At 45.5% G+C, this 13,190-nt stretch overlaps 1 protein-coding gene across 1 annotated transcript in view; it reads left to right on the forward strand.

The window, feature by feature from the left end:
* Positions 1 to 12,075, forward strand: part of C2CD3 (C2 domain containing 3 centriole elongation regulator) — a 148,168-nt gene extending 136,093 nt beyond the window's left edge. The window contains exon 33 of the mRNA XM_007940948.1: positions 11,935 to 12,075. Within this exon, the coding sequence (XP_007939139.1) occupies positions 11,935 to 12,075 (141 nt within the window). The remainder of the gene's footprint in view (positions 1 to 11,934) is intronic.
* The last annotated feature ends 1,115 nt before the right edge of the window (positions 12,076 to 13,190 follow it).

The following is a 13,190-nucleotide window of genomic DNA, read 5'->3' on the forward strand; positions in this document are numbered from 1 at the left end:
AGAAAGTGAATTTGCTCTGTAAATTTTCACCCAGGTCACAATTAAAAAAAAAAAAAGAAAGAAAGGACTTTGTTGTGTTTGCAGCTGTAGCCTTAATACATAAAATAGGCCATATATTAGGTTCACAGAATGTTTCTTAAAATGAGTAAATCAGTAATTTGTCCTAATACCAATCCAGTCATTTCACTCTCCTTCTTAAAACCCTTCATGCCTGTGGTAGTTAAGGTTATGTGTCAACTTGGCTGGGCCTGGTTTTGAGTGGGTGGGCGGGCAGCTGGTTGTAGTATGATGAGACTGGTAATCAACTCCATGGTGGAATCTGATGTAAGTAGCTGAGTAGCTGCCTTAGGGATGTGGTCTGTAGTATATAAGAAGCACTTTTGAGAAAGGTCTCTGAGCTTTTTGACACACTTGGCCCCTGCTTGTAACCGAGTCTTCATTCAGTAGCCTGCCATGTTGTCTGTCAATCTTGAGACTGTTTCTGGACTTGGACTAGTAGCTTGCCATGTTGCATGATAATCTTGGGACTGTACCATTTTACATGTTGAACTTGGGTTTGTCAGCTTCAGCAACTAGCAGCTGCCTGAGATAAGAGATACCTCCAGCTCCAGTGGGCTGGAAGCAAGAGGCAGAGCTGAAGCCCAAGGTCAAGGGACCTTCACCTAGACCCTAGAGCTAGCACTTTGAACTCAGACTTTTAGCCTCCTAAATTGCAAGAGAATTTATGATATTTTCTGTTGAAGCAGCACTAGGGAGCCCAAACTGCAGTAGTTTCATATTACCATGGCCTGCATGATCGGGCCCCTACCTGCCCCTCCAGCTTTATCTGTATCTTTTCTTCTGCTCACTACACTTCCGCCTCAATGGTTTCCTTTTAGTTCTTCAAATTTGGCATGTTGCATCCCACTTCTTGTCTGAACATACTGTTCTCTCTGCTGGCATCCCAGTGCACATGATTCTTTGTACCCACTTCACCTAACTCCACCTAAACTCTCCTGTCTCAGCTTAAAAGTCATTTCCTCAAACCTCATTCTCAGATAGGTTCACCTTTATATCATCCTGGGGCAATGACTGCTCTTTCTTAAACAGCACTTGACTACATTTCTAAGTTTTTGCATAATTGATTGGCTTTTATCTTTCAACTCCACTAGTGGAATGGTGCTCTGTAAATACTTGTTTTAAAAAGAAGAACATATTATTTAGTGAAAGAGACCAAAAAAATCTGCATTCTTTGCAGATGATAACAGTGAGTAGTCAGAAAATCCAAGAGACTTTGCTATAAAAAAAAAGAAAATTTAGTAAGATGACTAAGTATAAAACCAATGATGCAAAAAGCAATAGTTTTCCTTTATATTACCAATAACCAGATGGGAATGGAAAAAAAAAATACCATTCACATTAGCAACAAAAATGGTAAGAAAAGTGGATATATATTTAACATATATAACTCATGTGAAAGACTCAAAGTTTTCTAAAGGGTATAACTTAAGAATTAAATAAAAGTGCATGATATTCCTGGATGAGAAAATTTAATGTATTATAAAATTCACTCATTCCAGGCTTATGGATAAATGTACTTAAATTCTATTCAGAATACTAAAGATGAATTTGTTCCTTTGGGGAAAAGAGTTGAAATTTAACAGATTGATTCTAACGTTAATTTGAATTTGTCAGTAAATTATCAACAACTGAAAATATGATGGAGCTCTTGCCTTACTATTTTATTAAAATATTACTGTAAGGTTTCTGTAAGCAAGGAATAGATAAATCAGAATAGAGTTAAAATCCAGAAATAAATCCAAGTAGGTAAGAATTGGATATATTGGTAAAGTTCTCATTTCATTAGTGGGGAAGAAACGGATTATTTATCAATGACATTGGGAAAATTGGCTATCCATTCAAAAGAAAATGAAATTAAAATACCTTCCTCAAAAAACCCACCAGCCACTCATCGGAAGGAAGATTGGGCAATCTACTTCCATAGAGATACTGCCTCGGAAAACCAAGGAGGGGTCACTATGAGTCGGATCCAACTCAACGGCAGTGAGTTTGTTGTTGGTTACCTCAAAAATGTTTTGTTAAGTCTGGTAGAGCTTGTGAGATGCCTGAACCTATGGCCCCTAGTTACCGTTCAGGTCTGGAGTTGAACTCACTCCCATGACTTCCAGCCAGACAACAGATGGGCATATAGGGTGAATATTTGCATCAGGAAGATAAGCCCTTAGGATGATCAATCATGGGAGAACCGAAGGGCAGTATTTACACAGGGAGATAGCTGAGGGGCAGGAATGCATAGGAAGAACATAGGGAAAAGGTGAACTACAGGGAGGAAGTGGGAAGAGAGCTGTATCTAAGTCAATATGATGAAGCAAAATGTGTATGAACTGCTGTATGGAAAATGAATTTGGTCTATAAACTCACCCAAATCACAATAAAAATTTTAAAAAATAGCCCTTCCTCCTCAAAAAAAAAAAAAGTTTCGTTAAATGAAGGAATACAAATAAATTAGCTACAGATCTTGCCATTGGTGTATTTAATCCAGGTCTGTCAAAAATTGCCTGAATGTCTATACACTCTGGGCCCTTTAGAAAAGTCATGCAGAGCCCACCCTTCAGTAAGCCCCAATTATTTATACATCTGTCTGTTTCATATGTATCTTATCCCATTGTCTGTTTCAAACCACACGTGTGTATGTATAGCTGCCTGCTTTGGTCTGTGTTAATACTGCTTAGTAAGGCATCTATTAAAGTCTTTCTCAAGAATCAGGTCCAGTTGATATTTGTGCAGCTATTCAGTCTTTATTTCTGTAACCTCCTGTTATTGTCCATACTTATCAAACTCTCTGTTGTAGTATGTATGCACGTGTATTTGAACAGTCAGTGTTTGGGGCTGGAAATCCCTATACTCAGTGCCGTGGAGTCAGATCTGACTCATAGTGACCCCTCCTTGGGTTTCCGAGGTGGTATCACTCCGGAAGTAGATTGCCCAACGTTCCTTCTGAGGAGATCCCTTATAGGGCAGAGATAAACCAAAGACCAAACTCACTGCCATCAAGTCGGTTCCAACTCACAGCGACCCATCCTTGGTTTTCTGAGGCGGTATCGCTACGGAAGATTGCCCAGTCTTCCTTCTGAGGAGTGGCTGGTGGGTTTGAACCAGCAGCCTTCTGGTTAGCAGTCAGATGCCTTAGGCACTACGCCATCAGAGCTCCCAGGACAGACTACACCTTCTCGTTGATCTTCAGAGCTCCTGGCACAAATGCTAAACCAGCTCCTTTAGATCACAACAATATAATAACTCTTACTGGCCTTACCCCAATATCAATTTCGGTATTTTCATAAGACTATTCTAAATCCTCAAATTTAAAACAATCACTACATACATAATTTATCACCTAAAGTATAATTTAAAACTAGAAGACAGACCCTTCAGAGGCCCTTAGTAATTTAATAAATATAGTAATTTAACTTCTTAATTTATCAGAAATGTTTTTTCTGACATTTCATGGTTTTTTTCCTAACTTTCATATATACTCCATCACCAGCTTCTAAGTTGGCTTTCTTTTCAGAGCTTACACACACACACACACACACACACACCACCACCACCACCACCACCACCACCACCCCCGCAGCAGGCTTTTATTGCTTTCTGAACAGCCCCCAGCCTGGGCAAGACTAGCAACCAAGCCCACTCTCTGTCAGAGAGACTCTCCTACCCACAGCATCCCAGTTGCTCTGGTTACCTAGTACTGCTCTGACAGAAAATATACCACAAACGGGATGGCTTTAACAAACAGGAGTTTATTCTTACAATTTGGAGGCCTTAAGTCCAAATTTAAAGTGCCAAGCTCTAGGGGCTGGGTGAAAGCCCCTCAACCTTGGGTTGCCACTCTGCCTCCTGCTGAAGCTAGAGGCTTTTCTTCACTCAGCTGCTGGCTGCTGAGGCTGACAAACCCAAGGTTGACAAGTAAAAAGGCACAGTCCTGATGTTACCAAACCATACAGCAGGCCATTAACTTAAGTCCATTGAAAGTCCCAAGGTCGGCAGAGCATGGCAGGCTGCTGAACAAAGACATGGCTACATGCAGGGTGCAAGGTGCCATAAATAAGAGCCCATTCCCAGAGCTGTTTCTTATATACAGGAAGCAGTCCACATCCTTAAAGCAGCTACTCATCTGCTTGTGGTAGATGGCACCATGGAGTTGATTGCCAGTCTCATCATGGGGAATAACTACCATCAGCTGTCCAACCACTCAACCAGCCCCAGCCAAGTTGACATACAACTTTCACTACACGCCAGTACACAGTATTAGAGAATTCCATGTATCAGGGAATTCCATCTATCAGGGTTGTATACAGTTACAAGGGTCTATTGTTTTTTTCTTAGGAAGGAAAATTACATGGACATTGCTTGTGAGGTTCACTTAATCCCCATAAACAGACTTTATTTCTGCTTTTGGTAATTAGAAACTTACAGCATTATCCAAAACCCTGAGGCACGATTATGACTGAGCAGTGATGGGGCAAATACTCCTTCTTGGACTGAGGTCATTCTTCCAGTATGCAGCCCTCAGGTAGACCAAGGATCCTGTCCTCCTAGTCCAAAGTTCTAAAATAGCAAATAAAAGTTGAAAATTTCCCTAGCCTTCTAGACTCTGGGACACAAGAAAGACTTCTGTTTGATGAATAGGAGAGCCATATCTGAGCCTGGGGATAGGCAGGCCAGATAACAGGAAGGTAGTTTGTAACTCAGACTCAAAATTTACATCTTGCAGCAAATGCGCATAACATAGTCCTAAGCTAGGTGAAGGAGAAGACAGAAGATGTTACGGCCCCAGCCCCTTCCCTCCGAGGAGCTCACAATTCCACAGGGAGCTAGCTTTCTGTATCAGTTCCACCAACACTATAGCACCTGTCACGGTACTAGGACCTGGACCTGGCAATGTTGACACTGTCTACAAGGAGCTTCAGAAAGGCACTGGCCCTCAAACCCCTCACTAACTTTCACAAGTAACATTAGCCTGTATCAGCATTAAGTGAAACAAATCCAAGGAAATGACTATAGGGAAAGGAAGATGGAGCCACTTGAAGTGGCCTGAGTAGAATTCAGCAAAGATTAGGGAAAGGTTTTGTAGGCTGTGGATTTGGAAAGAAGAAAACCCCTAGAGAACCTACAGACTTTAGTGACTGGTACATACAAACAATCTATGCCAGAAGAAACCAGAGGAGGGGAGAGATGGGCCTGGTCTAAAATAGTCAAAGTTGAATAGGAATCAGAAGGAAAGAGCAAGAAGCAAACTGTTTTCTGAGGCTTGGCCTCTGCCCTGTCTACACGGCCATTCCTTACACTGAAATGAGCCCTGTCGTCTTCTGCACCTTTTTGCACTAAGCCTAGGCTCTGTCCATGAATGAGCCCCTGGATTAACCACAGGTGGGGGACCAGGTGATGTTATTCATGAGCAGTCAATAAGGCAGGAAATAGGAGGCAAAGCTAGGCATAAGTGTACCCTTAAAAGCCTTGCGTTGTCTACCCCCTCCCGTCCTGTCACTCCACTAAGGCAGACCACAACATTTCAGACATTCCCAAGGTGCTCCTGGGTAGCTGTGGAGCTGAGAGTCAATACACTGGCTCTGCTGTTGGGTTTCTGAGAACTTGGGCAAGGTCCCTAGTGTCTAGGGAGGCAATGCAAACGTAATTTGTGGCTGTACTTCCCTCTTCTCTCCCACTGGGCATAGTGGTTAGGAGCATGGCCTCTGAATCCAGACTGCCTACGTTCAGAGATCAGCTTTGCCACTTACTGTGTGACCTTGGGCAAATTACCTAACTTCTCTTGAGCTTCCGTTTCCTTACCTGTAAAATGGGTATAATAGTACCTGTTTCATAAGATTTGTTAAGGATTAAGTGAGTTCACATGTATATGGTACTTTAAAAATTCTTGGCACATAGCATAGTAAGTACTATATGAATAACTATTAACTGTTTGTTAACTTTGTTGTTCTTGTTATTGAGACAACTTCCCTCTTACGCTGTTGCATTTGTGGAGAGGGGGACTGGTAGGAAAGATATGCTAATGGATAGGAACATGAGCAAAAAGCTTAGAGCCAGGAGTGGGGAGCTGGGAAGTTAGCATACCCTCCTTCCCCCCAGTGTAGCCCAGAAATATGAAGAACAGTTCTTAGGGCTGTAGCAGGGGCTTTGTGCTCATTTCAGACCCTGAGTTAAAAGCCCAGGACAACACAGGCCCCACTTGAGGGTGATGGAGCCCTCATCTTGGAAGCCCATGGCCATTCTCTGAATCTTAGCTTGAGGGTTTCAGGCTGCTGCTTTTTTCTCAAGAAACCAAAGAATTTTTCTATCCCTTTGTTTTGCTTTCACAAGCCCATAGACATCTGAAAGATGCACAGTCCTGGTAGAGAAACCCAGCCCTCCACAGAGTCACTGGGATCTGGTCAGCAGGGATCTGAGGGAACCTGCTCTCTCTCCAGCCTGGGTTCCACACCCTCTTAGGACAGGAGCCCCTTGCTTGATGCCTTATTTATTTGAACCCCCCAGTCCGTAGCCCTCTACTAAGCACCAGTAGGAGACCTGTAGGTCCAAGGGTTTCTAATAAAGGCCACACAAAGCTTTCAGGAGATGAAAGCTTTCCCTGGCCAAGGGTGTACAGAAGTCAAGGGAAAACAGCCAGAGTTGTTTGGTGGCCATCCCAGCCCAGACTGCAGTTAGACAAGCACCTCAAGGGAAAGGACCCACAGGCCTGCTAGGCTCAAGTTGCCTGAGCTGCTCTGAGGCCAGTGTGGGAGTAGCCAGGAGCTCTTGCAGGAGTGTAACTTTCCTTCTCAGGAATTGGGACTTTGGAACCCTCTGAGTGGCAGAGCGTGAGTTGAACAGGGTGAAGGAGTCTTGGCCTAGCCCTTTTACTGTGCAGAGGGGGAGACTGAGACACAGAGTGTCTAGGCACAAGTGACCCTAGGCACAGAGTTTGTGGGTCTTCTGTCTCCTGGCCCCATGGAATTGGCCTCTGGGAGGAAGAATGGGGGGGCATCAGGTGGTAGGTGAGGAGAGGAGGCAACATTTAGGTAGTGAGAGCTACATGACCAGAGCTCTAATGGAGCAGTGGAGGGTGAGCTGAGAGTGTGGCAACCAGCCATGCTGCAACTGGGCTGGGTAGGCACGATTTACTATTTGTGTCTCAGAGATCTAAATGTCTTGTCCCTATTTCCCCTGCTCCACTGGATTTGCTGCTCTTTTTAGAGCCAAGGAAGTTGTAAACTCAGCTTCAGGAGAGGACTCTGGGAGCTGCCCCAGGGGAAAGCAACCGGCCAAGCGGGTGAAAGTTGAACATGAACAAGGCGGCAGCTATATTGAGCCCTGAGGCTCCAGAGCAGCAGTCAGTTCACAAGCCCATCTAACCAGCCAGAACCAGACAGCTTTTACTTTCAGTTCTTTGGAAAGTTTCAGCTCTTTGGAAAGTTTTGCTTCCAGCTCCTGTGTCAGTGTTTGTCACTTAGGGGAGCCAGTCTGGGGAAGAACAAAACTCAGTTCTGATCCCAGGCCCAGAGGCTCATTGGGAAAGCAGAGGCAGAGGGGGTGGAGAGAGCTTAAGCAGGCCTGCCCTAGCACTGGGCATGCCTTGGAGAGGTGATACACTCTAATTCTACTCAGGATCTTTTGATCCTAACCCCTTGCCTGGGTGGGGTCTGGGAAGAGCAAGGCAAATGAATTTCGCTTTCAACAGCTGGCATTAGCCCTAGCTTCAGCCTAGCCCCTGTGTAAGATGTGCCTGGGCAGAGCCCTGATCATATCTGAATTTCATTTGTACATCAGAGTTGACTGACTGGAGCTGAGAGACCAAACAAATTCTTAGCTCTGTTTGGCAAAGAAGATACTGAGAACCACGGAGAGGAAGGTGGAGAGGAAGTGTCTTGCTCTTAAATGAGTGAGGACAATATAGGCTGGGCCACAGACCAATATTTCTCCCTCTCCACCCCACTGCCATCACTCTGAGAAAGTTCCAGAAACACCCTGAAAATAGGGTTGATAAGTAAGGGCATCTCCACCTACCACCCTCCTGGGAGCAGGTGACATTTTCTGGGCATCTGTCTTGGGTCAGGAGTAGAGGGACCCAGAATACATGTCAGACTGAAAAAGACATCATCCTCCGGGAGAACTTTAGGAGAGGAAGCTACATCACAGGGACCTGGCCAGAGTGAGCCAAAGACCAGGATAAGTTTGTGGTTTATAGAGAGCACCTCCTGCTGCATTATCTACTCATCCTGATCCCTGTTCTCAAATGGAGAAACTGAAGCCCAGGGAGAAAGTGACTTGCCCAAAGCCACTTACTAAGAAGTGGTAGAGCCAGAACCAGAATCAGCTCCCAGCCAGAGTTAGCCTCCTATTTGAGGAGCCCCAGGAAGCCCCATATTTTCCTTACACCACCCCTCCTCACCGCTTCCGTGATGCTTCTTTAAGACACATTTATTGTGGGAGATGTTTATCATGTTCATGGCCTGGGTGTCCAGATACCAGAAAAGAGTAAGTCCCTCAGATTTGAAAGTAGGAGAATGTAATGGGAGAGCTGGATGAATTTAACATGGGCATCTGAGAGCCTCTGGCCTGCTGTCATGTTTGATAGGCCAATTCCATCCAGGACAGTGGTCATCCCAGTGTTCATTGAGAAGGTCCTAACAGCTCAGCTTCCTGATATCTAAGAGGAGTAAGATCAAATTCCTCATCCAGGCATTCAGGGACTCCCTTCAGTGGGCTTCAGCCCATCCTTCCAGATTTGGTCTCCAAACCCTGCAGGCCAGCCAGGCCCATCCCACTACTTTCTCCAGCATAGAAATTCCTTCTACACAGCTTTGCTCAAACTGAGCCTCCACTTAGAACCCCATTGCTCATTTTCTATGTTCATATTCCCCCTTTCTGGTGTTTCAAGTCCCTCTTCTTTAAAATACCTTTGCCCGGGGACATCACCCCCACATATGACACTGTTTAGACTCCAAGATCCCTGCAGCCCCTCTAGCTTTGATGACCCTGCTTCCATGTGGGCTTCTTCCTGCCTCCTCAGGAAGGCTATTAGACCTGCAGAGCACAGCCTGTGTTGATGATTCACTATGCCCCCAGAGCACCCAGCAGGAGCATGAGAGTCCTTCAGGGGAGCTGTTAACACACATGTGGGTGTTTCTGCTCTGGACAGCTTCACCTCTGCCTAGCCCCTGCTGGGTTTGGGGGGTAAACCCTGATGAGGAAAGGACTTTACTACTAGTCAAGATGTTTAAACCTGTTGAGGTCAACAAAAGCTAAATGCTGAGTGTGTGTTCTCTGTCCTTCCACACCCCTACCCTGCCCTGTACATCCAGAGCCAAGTCCTGTCCCTGTTCTGGTCCCTGGGCCTGGGCCATGCAGATAAGGCCTCCAAGGTCACTGGGTCCAGGTTGGGTGCTGGCACACTGGCTGAAGGAGACTCACTCAATTCAGCTCCAGTGCAGATGTTGGCCCAGCCAGCAGGTGGATGCCCCAGGCACAGGCTGTGCTCACACTATTCCCCCTACATGGAATGGCCTGACCCTACCCCAGCTCTGTCGAAACCCTGCCCATCTTGGATCCTACCTCTGTGAGACACCTCCCCTGAGCTTCCCAGCTATTACTAATTGATCCTTATTATGCCCAAGCTTTCAGCCTCATCTTTATGATAGTTGAGTAGGTTGGTGTCTGTCTCCCCTCTAGCTGAGTAGCCCCATGAGGACAGGAAGCATATCTCTCTCTTTTCTCTTGAGCTGATTGGGCTGAGTAGATCTTAGGGTTCTGAAAGGTTTGATGAGTCACTGACAGAGGTCTGTTTATAGTTATTTCATGAATTGAGGTTCTTGGTCCTTCTAGCCATGAAGGACAAGATCCATCTGAGCGTCTCCAAAACAAAGACTCCTTTTCTTCTGGCATTGGGAAAACAGAAGCCTGGTTATATGGTAGAAGACCGTGGTCTTAGGTCTGTTTTCCCATCTGTCTTACAGAGGTGACATTTTCTTAGTCCCTCTTTATTGTAGGAGAAAAAGAAATAGAAATTAAGATATGGCTGTGACCCAGAAAGTCCATCTGTGGTACAGCCAGGGGGCTAGAAGGGGATTCAGTATCACCTCTAAATCCCAAATCACTCAGGAAGTTGGGAGTTACTAGGGGTATACAGGCTAAAAGTGCTGCAGAGACCCTGAGAGGATATTACGTCTCCAACCACTAGTTCTAGAATAAGCGAATGAGATGTTTGCTGCAAGAGACAGTCTCCCTACCCTACCCTCAGGTCAGCCTGCTTATATTGGTCACTGTGGCTGATCTGGTAGCTACCAAGCTCCTGTCTTGGGTCCAGTTGGGGACACAGCCATTAGACTAACTCCATGCCCTGCAGGAGCACTCAGTGTCAATGGGGAGGGCAACAGGCAGAGCCTGGCCCACAGATATCCCCTGTCCTAAGGAATAATGGGATTCAGGTGCCTACCATATTTTGGAAGGAAGGGCTATAAATACTGGTGAAAGTTAGGTCTTCCTAGAGGACAGAGAGAGATGTATCTTCTAGTCTCTGTTGTGCATGCCTTGCCCCACCACTGCTTTGCTCTTGGTTATAAGAAAACTCTGCCTGTGGGCTGACAGCACAGAGTGCTCATTCAGTTGTATACACTCCCTTGGAATTTAGAATTCCAGATGGGTAGGGACCGTCAAGGTTGCCCCCTCCCCTTTCACATGTGGGAATCTGATGCCCAGGCGGTAGAGCAGAGATGCCCGACTCCTACTCCCCTTACCACATTTTAGCTGGTTCTCTGATTCTTTGGGCAGATCTTTGTCTCCTCAGCTTACCTCTGAATTCCCAGAGGTCAGAAACTGAGTTTTGTTCATTTCTGTCTCCCTCACACAGTAGGCATTGAACAAGGTTAAAGAAGGAATATAGGATTACTAAATGTTACTGATCTAAAAGCAACTCCAGTCCTTCCCCCTAGCCTGTTTGTTTCCCATTAACAGAATTGCAGGGGTCAAAGGTTGTTAGTCTCAACCTCTACGGTCTCCATCAATTTTACTCTCAGTACCCCATCAGTTTATGAAGATCTAGGCTCATGGGATTTAGGCCTTTTCCCTGAGCCAGGCCTCCACCTCTTCCCCAGGGCCTTGCTCTCAGCTAGCTGTGTGGGGTTAAGGAGGTACAGTTTGGAGCTCCTTCAGGCCAGGAACCTGGCACAGAATAAGTACACAAGAAGAGGTTGAATGAATAAATGAGTGAGTCATAGAGGAGTCCCAAGGACCATGATGCCATAACCCAAAGGCAAGAAACGTAAAGGTGGAATTAGTGATACCTTTGGCCTGAGACAGAGATGTTTGGTAGCAGGGCATTGTTTGCTTGTGGCTTCATGTTACCTGGCAGCTCTCAGAGCACCAAAGCTCCAGTAATAAAACAGGGAAGGTGTTACTCAACAACATCTTCATGGGAGTTGGTTATATTCCCAGGGTCACACATGGGACAGTTACAACTCAAAGGGCAAATGACTTGCCTGAAGTCATGCAGCAAGTGAAGGGATGAGACTTCAAACCTGTCCTGGAGATGGCTGCCCCATCCTTCTCCAGAGGCAGTCTCATAGGATGGAAAGGGTCGAGTTTTGGAGCCAGACAATCACAGTTCATATCTTAGCTCTGCTACTCAGAGCTAAGGGACCCTGACTTTATTGAACATGAGCTGCAGTTTCCTCGTCCATGGCATGGGGTCAATGCGATATCCCACCTCATGGGGTCAAGGTGAGAGTGAAACAGGGTATGTAAAGTACTTTGTAAACTAGTCAGCTCTACATAGCATTAGTCAAAGGACCAAAACAGGAGAGGAATCGAAACCATCTCTTGGTAGTGCCATAGTGCATAGCAGCCTTAGTGCTAACAAGCTGATTTCTTCCATTCCAGGACAAGAGTGACATCACCAGAGGAGCCCTGTCCCTAAGGCCTTGCCGTCCCAGATCTAACTTACTTCCTCCCAATCTGCCTGAAGAAGAAACTCGCAGGATTGCACGGATATTTTCTTCCCAGTCCTCCCAGAAAGACTAACGCAACCTTGCGAGAGACTGAGGAAAGGACCCACCTGCCCACCCCCTCTCAGCCTTACCCAGCTTGCATGAGGCCCCAGGGCAATTGTAGTCCTGAAACCACCACCAGCCTTCCTAGTCCACTGGTGCCTTAAGACCCAGGAAGCCCAGACTGGAGGAACTTCACAACCCAGTCTGTGTCCACCTGCTAGGACTTCAGCTTTTTTCTTCCATGGTGAGGCAAAGGCTAGAAACAAAATGGATTCCAGGACTCAAGTGGCCCACTCATCTGACCATGGGTCTCAAGCAGGCATCTTTCTGCTGAAAAATTCCTCCTCCCAGTGTCCTTGATATAGCCCACCTGAAAATGATGAGCCCTTTTTGCCTTAAAGGTTGGGGTGATGGGGCAGATTTGTACATTATGTGCTTCATATGTAGCCGAGGAAATCCTAGGGCCACACCTCCAGTTCATCACTTAGGAATAAGGATTTTTATAGATATAAATTATTTTTATGAATTAATCAACAGGAGGGAGGTGACCACCTCCTTCAACTTTATATCTGATTGTCTTGAATTCTAACCATGCCTTTAACTTAATTGTTTTTACCCAGCTCTGAGGGTCATTATTCTGTTCCTGCTTGTGTTTAAATAAAATCATAATTAGTATTTGTTATATGTGTACAAGTATTTCCTGGGTTGGCCACTAGGAGAGGATGTTAGGAATTCATTTGTACTCCAACTGACAGAAAACTTGACAACTTTACATTTTCACAGAGTTCAGAACAGGGGATCAAGATAACCATGAGCCTGCCAAAGATTACGTTAGCCTGGATTAGGATGATACACTGCATTTCCTCTGCTGGTGCTTATATTCAATCACCAAAGTAGAGGGAACAGGTCTCCTCAGAATCCCTATCTCTGGGATGAGTAGCACAGCCTTACACAGTCAGACCACAAATATGTGAGCATCTACCATGGACAAGGTCCTATGGGGAATATAAGAAAACAGCGGAGTGGGAACAAGATGGTGGACTAGGCACAAGGACTGCATAGACGCTCTTCAACAAAGAAAAAGGAAACCAATTAACACAGACACAGAAGATAATCTTGGACCCCTGAGCCTTGAAGGGAAGGATA

The sequence above is a fragment of the Orycteropus afer genome, unplaced genomic scaffold (assembly GCF_000298275.1).
Source record: "Orycteropus afer afer isolate SDZICR_OR568_19922 unplaced genomic scaffold, OryAfe1.0 scaffold00074, whole genome shotgun sequence".
NCBI classification, from domain to species: domain Eukaryota; kingdom Metazoa; phylum Chordata; class Mammalia; order Tubulidentata; family Orycteropodidae; genus Orycteropus; species Orycteropus afer.